The following is a 10,121-nucleotide window of genomic DNA, read 5'->3' on the forward strand; positions in this document are numbered from 1 at the left end:
GACCAGAATTTGTTTTTTCCAGCTCGCAAGCCAACGGAGAGTTTCTAGACTGACCCTGGCTACAAATTACATTTGCTGCCGCTAGGGTGCGTCTAGATTTCTAGGCTAGTAACTGACTCCTTGCTTGCACAAGTAAAAATGAACTTTGAGAAGAACTTCAGTGATTCTGTCTATTCTTTGATAAATAATTATCCTAACAGTACCATCACATGTCTTTTGTGAAAAACAGTGTATACTATACTATATATAAGTCTTAGTCCAACGCAGCAATTAAGCTACGATAGCTTTGCCTGTTTTCGACTCTCTGGCTTTAGGTTTCCGCTCAAGTCAGCAATCATTTTTTTAAAGATATTTTTCTATTCATCATTACAGATTTGCATGTCAACGTTCACCAAAGTTGAATTTTATGCAAAATGTTTTCACAGATGTACAAATCCACTGATCGCTGATTCAATGAACTGCTTTCCCACAACATTTTGACACTTTAATGCGTTGCTTCACTTTAAATCCAGTCGCAAATTCCATGACCATACAATTTTGCTCTGTACTGCACTGTGCAGTCTGTTCAAGAGCGTTTTAGGTGAGGGAGAAGAACAATGGCACAAACACAAAACATAGTTTTAATGGAAATCATTATAAACAAAAAACACTTAAATTCCATGGATCATTTTACAATGTACAACAAAAAAAACTCATATCAAGCTCAATGGCACACAGGCTGTTCTGTGCCACTGGTGATAATGAAAGGACCAATTTGTGGTTATGGCAGTCGGATTAGGAAAATCATTTGGGCCTGAGGGCCCGCCAGCACCGGAGTGGAAATATAAGTTTTACAACTGCCTGTGAAATGTCTGTGAAGTCAGACAGGATTGAGGATATTCTCTATCTTACTCCCACAGACATGACAGCAGACACTGCCCTGTCCCTGGATGGAACCGGCCGTCTGGACTACTCCCTGAAGCAGGGCCCTAAACGTGACGTCCTTCTCAGACAATCACTGCAGGGCGGGACCTCTGACCCTGCCAGTCCCAGCAGCTTGGAGGTCAAGTTCAGGACGCGCAGCAAGAGCGGCACTCTGCTGCATGTGCAGGAGAGCAGCAACTACACTACTGTGAAGGTGAGAGAGAGGAAGTGAGAGTGGGGTGACATGTGGCAGCGCTCCGAGAAACATAAGATACATTTTCAAATAATTGCTGTCTGTATGAACATTATAAGATAAGATAAGATAGACTCGATTGACCCCACAATAGGAAAATTCACTCGTCACAGCAGCTCAATTCAACACAACAAAAAAGAAAAAATACACATTAAATATATAAAGGAGAGAAAAATACACAAAAAATAGAACAGAATAGAAAAATAAGAATAGATGGAAAATATGTACACTATAAACCATTCTTTTATATACAGGTGGGGATAACATATACAGATATACAGATGAATATGATACAGATAAATAGGGAATGGCATAATGCACAGTAGGAGGTGACACTGATAAATAAAAAATAACTATACATAGTGCAGAATATTGTTAAGAGTATTGTTATCGTTGTTATCCAGACTGTACTGCACTGGCTCACATGATAAATTCATCATAATGTTCATTCCAATACTCATATACATACCTGTACACTTTCTATTTTTAACAGAAACACTGCTCTCTCTCTCTCTCTCTCTCTCTCTCTCTCTCTCTCTCTCTCTCTCTCTCTCTCTCTCTCTCTCTCTCTCTCTCTCTCTCTCTCTCTCTCTCATGCACTGTTGTGCAATTAAACTCAGACCACCTCTAAATAATGAAACGCAGCACCTCAGGTAGTGGTTTCATTCATCAGCACACAACAGCAAAAACAAATTAATACAACCAACAGGAGCAGATGAAAGAATAGGATGGCTTCCTACTAAAATATATTAAAATACACTTGTCAACCTATAAATACCGGCCTCTTTCAGTTGAGGTAAGTGAAGGTCCTGCCCAGTACTTACTGTGTTCCTGCTGTTTGTCCCCATCAGTATTATAGTGTTTTTAATGTTGTGTGAAGCCAAAGACAATTTTCCTCAAAGTGGAAGACAAAGCTCCTAACATACAATAATAGAATAGTAATAGAAACTAACGCGAACAGACGCTCATCAGCCACAATTCTCCCTTAAACCACATTCATCACTGAGGTCCCACGGAGATTCAGCTCAACGCAAAATAATGCGCCGTGAACTTTCTGTTAAGGTACATTTGTATTCAAATGTTGGATACTGTGGCACAGGAAATGTCCCCTTGTACACATAGTGGCATTTCCCCAAATTAAAAGCACTACAAGTTGTAGGAGAAGATTCAGCTTAGTTTGGCATTGTGACTCTGCTAATTCGCCAGCTAACTTTGCAGAGCAGCCGCTGTTAATATTAAGCATCAGCCACGAGCCATACTTGCAGACTTAGAAGGCTCATTAGGGAACGTGCAAATCATAATTAGATCATGATTACTTTCTAGTCAGTGCCAAGACACAAATCAGCTTTGGCTCATCCATTCATACAGAGCTGAGGTTCTGTAATATGGCTGCCACATGATTTGTTGCATCACCAAAAGCATTTGCAGTCATGAGCGTGTGTTGGTTTGTGTGTGTGCAAACATACAGTAAGCTGACACTGAAAGGTGGCCTGAATGTTTGTATATAAGCTTAGAACAGGATGGTGTACACACATAAGTGTCTGTACATGTTCTCAGCTCTCCTTACTTTGATTCACCCCTTACAACACCAGTCACCACCCCACACACTCTCTCCTACTAAAGGCAAACTCTATGGGTCTTTCTCAGCCACCTCCCTTTAGTCTAATTCCTTTTTTTCTCCTCTCATCCTGTTCAGCACCCCCTCCCTCTGACTGATCCTGGGCAGCTGCCCAAAGAGGCCCGAGCGCTCATTCATCCTCTTCAATTTTCCTTTTGGGCCCCCCCTTCACCCTCACCACCACCGACCCCTTCCCACTTTAGTATCAGACTTTCTCTCTTATGATTTTGTTTTCCGGCTCGGAGCAGCTTCTGGTGCTCATCGAGTCACCATCACAGCTTCCTGAACAGTCCAGAGAAGTGTTATAAGTACCATGACACCTAAAAAAGAAGAGCAGCATGGGAATACATACTGTATGTATGTACATATGTTGAGAGTCTGAACTATATATACTGAGATATAAAACAAACAAAAAAAACTTGTTTAAAGATGTTTAATAGATAAACTTCATGATTGGTTTTCCAGACTTGGAGCACTTAGTTTTCTTTGGCTTGGGGAGCTTTCCGCTTTTCCCATTTTAAATCAATTCTTCCGGAAGCTACTTATCATTGCTGATTTTTCAGGGGGTTTTGAAAAGAGAGCAGAACGGGATTACTTTTCCATCGAAAGTGGGGAGTACGCATATGAGATTACCATACACAGTGTGAGCTGCGCATTTGTCGTTCATGCCAAAGTGAGCTTGATTCATTTCTTTTAAAGACGCACTGTGTCCTCTCTTTTCTGGAAAGAGGGGTTCACCAGTGGGCGTTTGAATGAGCATGTTTTCTCAGAATTAGTTGTAAGCAAGCTTCTGGTCATCATCTGGCTGAATATCATTAGCTGAACACGTCGTGTCGTGAGAACATGATTAACTGCAGCATGTCCCCGCCGGGAGGAAGATTTACGAGAGTCAGCCTGCATTTCTGTTTTCGATCTCTGACCTCAACATCAGATTTGGAAAGCAGTGTGGTGGTAGTTTTGGGGAGACTGAGAGAAGACTTCCTCTCATCGCCCATGATTGATGCTGACATAAGTCATTGCATTAATCTGAAACACTTCCTTTTTAAACCCTAGTTTATGCGACTCTCATCGGGGAACATTATTTATCTTACGCAAGAAATTAAGAATTATAAGAGTATGCAGATTCATGGATTTATCCAGCCTGTCTACTCATCTCTAATTTATGATATGATGTCTAATGTGGAATTCAACATCGAGACATATAGCTATACTTTACTCTCTGTTCCTTCTCTCAGCTGAGGAACGGCAACATCCACTACGTCTCAGATGCGGGCGTCGGGGGGAAGGTGGAGCGGACCGTGGGAGAGGCGGTGCTGTCAGACGGCCAGTGGCACACACTCCAGCTGATCAAGAACGGCTCCGCCACGGTGCTCCAGGTAGACGGCAGCCACCCCAGGGTCATCCAGCATGCCACCCAGGACTTTGGAGGACTCAGCGTTTTAATCTTTTCCCTGGGCGGGATCCCACCCGGACCTGCTCAGCAGAAAACTGCAGCAGGTGAGGCTCAATGGTGTATTTATCATGTGTTTGGGTTGGGGAGGATTAGGAAAGTAGGTCATCAGATCAGGTAATTTCTTAAAGTCTATAATTGAGTGCTAAAAAACCTTATTTTCTGGCTTGTGATTGCCAGTGTGATCCCTGAGCGTCAGCGTCTCCCTCATTACCAGGGCCACACAGAATCTGTGGACGGAAAAATCCGCAACATTTTTCGTAGATTATTGTGCGGATTTTCCGCAGATTCTACGCAGATACATTTTTTTTTTCAATGTTAACAAAACAAGTCCACTAAATTGCCCAGATTTTCATTTTGGATCACCTGGAAAACTGTAAAAAAAAAAAAAAAAAAAAATAATAATAATAATCTGCAGATTCCCTTCTCATTACTACAACTGAGGTAGCCTGGAAATCCAGACCCAAATCCGAAAGATTAAGGGTCTGGCATTGAGTAATGAAAATGGCCCAACTCGAGGGGCGGCACCAAGCATGCATTTGAAAATCTCACTGCACGTAATTGGATAACACTACGACCAATCACAACAATACACGTGGTGACGTATCCAGAGCCCCGTACGCTTAGCTACCAGCGGAGCTAACTAGTAGATTAAACTGTCGTCATCTGTTTAGCTCGCCTCTGGCCCGCCTATATCAGATACACCGATGTGATTGGTGCAGCACGGCTACAAGGGCATAGTTAATGAGCATCATTAATCAATGCCAGAGTGACTCGCTGAGCAAATTCAAATTGTGCTCTCGCGAGAACTCTGGATTTCCAGGGTACAACTGGTGCCTTTGAGCAAGCCAGTCAACCCCCCAACTGCTCCTTACACAAGGAGTTGATAAGAGAGATTGTTGCAGTGCCCAAGGAAATCATATATTTTGTACACATAATGGACATGATGTCATTTTTCAATTCAGTGTAAATTCAGCGTATCTGATAATATATGTGGTGAGTGGGTCGTGTTCCTTTAAAGGCGCTGCTAGCTTCTAGCCTACCATAAAGAATTTCTGAATTACAGTTTGAGTTTCCGATGATAATCTAAACATTGACTCAGAGGCTTTTCTACCCTTTCAAGAAAATATTTTTGTAGTTTTGACAAGAAATGTGTCATATTTAAAGTTTAAACATCTCAGTTTGGATATTGCTCTCTCCAAAACTAACTATGACAGTCAAACCCTTGATGAATGCACACTCTATGAATGTACAGTACGTGTGTATTTACGTGCTGTGTCAAACACAAATGCTGAAGCTTTCAAAAACTGGCGTTTGACCAAAACACTCTTCACCTACTGTAAATTACTAATGCAGCAGTGTTTTCACATGTTATGGAAACCTCTTCTACATGTGTGCACATGCACATACTGTAGTTATCTGTGACAGAGAACTAGGGGTGGAACGGTAAATGTATTCGTATTGAACCGAAACGGTACGGGCGTCTCGGTTCAGTACATGAATTTACACGGAGAATACACGGTATAAAAATAAATAAAACTTGCGTGCAAATGAATTAATGTAATGTGGAACTACTGTTACATACGCCTTTCTTAGGGACACATAATCTGTAGCCCCGCCTTAGCTCTGAAGCTCCTCAAGCTCCGCCAAATGTCGAGTCGATCCAGTGAGTCCACGCAAAGCAAACTAGTCCCTTCCATATACAACCAAACACGGATGTACTGTAGCTGTATCCCTTCTTGCCTCGACCACAAATGGCTTCCAGGCCCAATTGCTTCGCTGTTTGCTCCGCTGTTAGCTCCGCCGTTAGCTGTTAGCTCCGCCGTTAGCTTCGCTGTTTGCTGCTGGCTCCACTGTTAGCATGTGAAGCTAACTGCTCTGTGTAAGAAGCTGCTCTTTTAACACCCCTGCTCTGTGCATTCACATATGAGAGTCTCCCATATCACACTGCTAGCTGATTGTCTTATTTTGTTTACAAGTTCCAGATGGAGTCTGGAGATGATGTGGGGTAGCCTACTTATTGTTTACTGTTTACATCTTACTTTATACGCTTCAGGCTGTTGCAGCTAGCTCAGGGGAGAGACTGGATGACACTAGGTGGTACAGCCTGAGACATGCACAATAAAAAAAATTGCCTTCTGCATTTTTGTTAAGCTTTTCCCTCCGTTGTACCGAACCGAACCGTGATGTCTGAACCGAGGTATGAACCGAAGCGTGACTTCAGTGTACCGGTCCACCCCTACAGAGAACTCATGCTTGTGTGAGCCTTTATAAACCCAGTACAAACCTTCTTTTTTTCCCCAAATGAATTGATAGTCTGCTGCTCAAAGTGCTGACCATATTTGGTGGCCGTCCAACAAGACTCTGTGAAACTGGCCTGAGATCTGTTTCTATCTGAAGCTGCTGAGATTTAGCTGCTATGAGTTCACATTAGTTGAATACATGTTTCAGAGTATCATTTATGGACAAAATAACTAATATTAATTTAATTTGACTTTATCTTGGAACGCCCGTCTTTGAGAACTTTTGGTGTTTTGGTCCTATTTCCATGGACTCTCATCTGAGTTTAGACTTAAATCAAAGATCAGATTTCCTCGAACATGAGCTGGGAAAGAGTTTGGAAAAGGTGAAAGAGGGGGTTTCCAGAGGGAGGTAATGCAACACAGTAAATTTTAGAAGTTCAGGGGAGGGAAAAACTAACCTAATACTCTGCACTAATATGGTAAAAAAAAAAAATGAGCCATTTGAATTATTTGTTGACCTTTCTTACATAACGACCAGAGCATACATAAAACAAACATATTCTGAGCATGCAGATCTGTTGCAGACTGCCTGTTAATCAACCCTTACCTCAATGTGTCTGAACAGTTGGGTTCTTTTGTGTACTCACTTTGTTTTAGGAATAATGAAAAGGCACAAATGGATTTAATCTGCACTGGGATAAATTCAATAAAAATCTATTTACATCGGTGAGGCAGTGCTGTCAGGCAACACACGAAGCAAAAGATTAAATTAGACACAGAGACATTCATCCAACCCAGATGTATGTCTTGAAGCTATAATGGCTCTGATGATGGATTCTCTGTTAGAAAATATTTCATATTTCTTTCAAAATGGCAAGCGATTGATTTTAAAATCATGCATTTGTTTTGAGGAGCTGCTTTCCATAATAAATGTCTCTTTTTTTTTTCTAAGCTTGAACCAATTATCAGTCTAAACAAAATTGCTTTAGCTCTGATTATAGCTCCCAGTTCCTGTTATTTACAAGGAAGCGATCATGGGTTGGCAGACATTTTGAAAAACCAATCAGTCTGGTGGCAATCGGAAAACATTCCCCTCCAGGCCACTGTTATGTCCTTGTTAGCTGCTGATGGCTGCTTCTTGTTATCTGAACTGGTTTCCTCTCTTATTCATTTACAGGTTTCGACGGCTGCTTGGCTTATGTGAAGTACAATGGGGAGAACCTGCCATTTACTGGAGAACACAGCCTTGTCACCTTAACTCAGACCAGTTCGTCTGTCAAGATCGGCTGCAGAGGTCCCAACCTGTGTGAGAGCAGCCCATGCTGGGACGGCTTGATGTGCGTCAACCAGTGGTACACGTACCAGTGTGTTCCACCCGGAGACTGCAGCTCTAATCCCTGCCAGAACCATGGCAGCTGTGTGCCGGACCCCCGCTCAGGTTTCACCTGCATCTGCTCTGAGTTCTACACAGGCAAGACTTGTGAGACCTTGGTGGCCTGTCTGGGTGTCCTATGCCCTCAGGGTAATGTCTGCAAGTCAGCCAACAACGGCGGGTTTGTCTGCAGCCCAAGCCCAACAGCGGAGACGATGGTCCTCCCCATCTGGGCAGTGCCTGCTATTGTTGGCAGCTGTGCCACCGTCCTTGCCTTGGTGGTGCTCAGCCTGATCCTGTGCAACCACTGCAAGGGCCGCAACAAGACCAAAGTGCCAAAGGAAGCCAAGGAGAAGAAACCCAAGGAGAAGAAGAAGAAGAAAAAGAAAAAGGGTAGCGAGAACGTAGCATTCGATGACCCAGATAACATCCCGCCATACGGAGATGACATGACGGTACGGAAGCAACCAGAAGGGAACCCCAAACCGGACATCATTGAGAGGGAGAACCCTTATCTGATCTATGATGAAACAGACATTCCCCACAACAATGAGACCGTCCCCAGTGCTCCCTGCGTCCCCTGTAACGGCCCAGAGGCAGACATTGAACACTATGACATAGACAATGCCAGCAGTATCGCCCCTTCAGATGCAGACATCATCCAACACTATAAGCAGTTCCGCAGCCACACGCCCAAGTTCTCCATCCAGAGACACAGCCCGCTGGGCTTCGCCCGACAGTCTCCCTTACCCCTCGGAGCAACAAGCTACACCTACCAGCCTCAGTACACCCAAGCACTGAGGTCCACCCCGCTCAGCCACTCCCACTCAGCGTGCCCCACCCCAAACCCTCTCTCCAGACACTCTCCAGCCCCGTTCACCAAGCCCTCCTCTTTTTACCGAAACACTCCAACCAGAGAACTCAACCTAGCTCGCCGTGAGGGCAGCCCGCTGGACCTGCACAACGACATGTGCCAGCCACCGCCCATGTTCAACTACGCCACCCGGCTGGGGAGGCGCAGCAAGAGTCCGCAGACCATGGCCAGCCACGGCCACACATCCAGGCCCGGCAGTCGGCTCAAGCAGCCGATCGAGCAGATCCCCCTGGAGACGGGGCCTCCCGTGGGGCTGTCTATAGAGGAAGTGGAGCGGCTGAACACTCCGCGCCCACGCAACCCCAGCATCTGCAGCGCTGACCACGGGCGCTCCAGCTCAGAGGAGGACTGCCGCAGGCCGCTGTCAAGGGTCCGCAACCCCGCTGATGGCATCCCTGCCCCAGAGTCCTCTTCAGAAAGTGACTCACATGACTCCTTCACCTGCTCGGAGATGGAGTACGACCGGGACAAGCCGGTGTCTTACAGCTCCCGAGTTCCCAAGCTCTCGCAAGTCAACGAGTCAGACGCTGACGACGAGGACTACGGTGGGAGGCTCAAGCAGAGGCGGTACTCGAGCCGGAGGGCAGAAGGAGGGCCTGGCATTCCCCAGATGCCTCCTACTGAGCAGCACTATACCCTGCCCCACAAACTGGGCCAGCAAGCTGGGGGCTTCAACTGGGACAATCTGTTGAACTGGGGCCCCGGCTTTGGACATTATGTAGATGTGTTCAAGGACTTAGCCTTGCTTCCCGAGAACGCGGCAGCAAGAGACATTGAAATGAACAGTGGGGATGGCTCAGTTACCATTCTAAACGAAGGAGAAGCTGAGCAATATGTATGAGACTATTTATTACAATGTTGTAGAATATGGTGATGTTCTCTAAAAAAAAAGCTGTATATTTCAAGAGAACATCGGACTACACGTTTTTTTTCATGTTATAAAAAATTATAAGACGACTTTCAATGCAGTAAGGCAGAAACATGGCACCTGTAACATGACAGATTTTGTCATTAGCCACCTTGGAATAGTTTACCAGTCTTTTCTAGGTCCAGAGTCAACTGTACAATCGAGCATTCATGCCTTTGAGGCCTCATTACAAAGTATCCATTGACACTGAAAGGCTCAAAAAAAGACAAAAAAAGAAATCCATGTCTGAATTCAATTTAGTGACTGCAAAGCTCCATTCACATTATCTTGATCAAACATTTCTGTTTTGTATTACCAGTATTGCCTCTCCGTTCCTAAAACGTCTGTCACATTTACAGCTGAGAGATAAGAGGGTAGATAATATTAACACTCACAGGAAGAGAATTCCAATGGGCCGTGGAGCAAAAGAAAATTCCCGGTCTCCGTCTTTTTAGGGGTCAATTTTTAATCGACTTAAAAGGAAGCATGTGTGTTTGATCT

At 44.4% G+C, this 10,121-nt stretch overlaps 1 protein-coding gene across 2 annotated transcripts in view; it reads left to right on the forward strand.

The window, feature by feature from the left end:
- LOC116062471 (protocadherin Fat 4) overlaps window positions 1-9,837 on the forward strand; it is a 107,031-nt gene extending 97,194 nt beyond the window's left edge. For both annotated transcript variants that reach the window (XM_031317153.2, XM_036004628.1), the window contains 3 exons: window positions 900-1,117; window positions 4,010-4,271; window positions 7,645-9,837. In XM_031317153.2, the coding sequence (XP_031173013.2) occupies window positions 900-1,117; window positions 4,010-4,271; window positions 7,645-9,554 (2,390 nt within the window). In that variant the 3' untranslated portion in view covers window positions 9,555-9,837. The remainder of the gene's footprint in view (window positions 1-899; window positions 1,118-4,009; window positions 4,272-7,644) is intronic.
- The last annotated feature ends 284 nt before the right edge of the window (window positions 9,838-10,121 follow it).

This window comes from Sander lucioperca, chromosome 1 (assembly GCF_008315115.2).
Source record: "Sander lucioperca isolate FBNREF2018 chromosome 1, SLUC_FBN_1.2, whole genome shotgun sequence".
Classification (NCBI taxonomy): Eukaryota; Metazoa; Chordata; class Actinopteri; order Perciformes; family Percidae; genus Sander; species Sander lucioperca.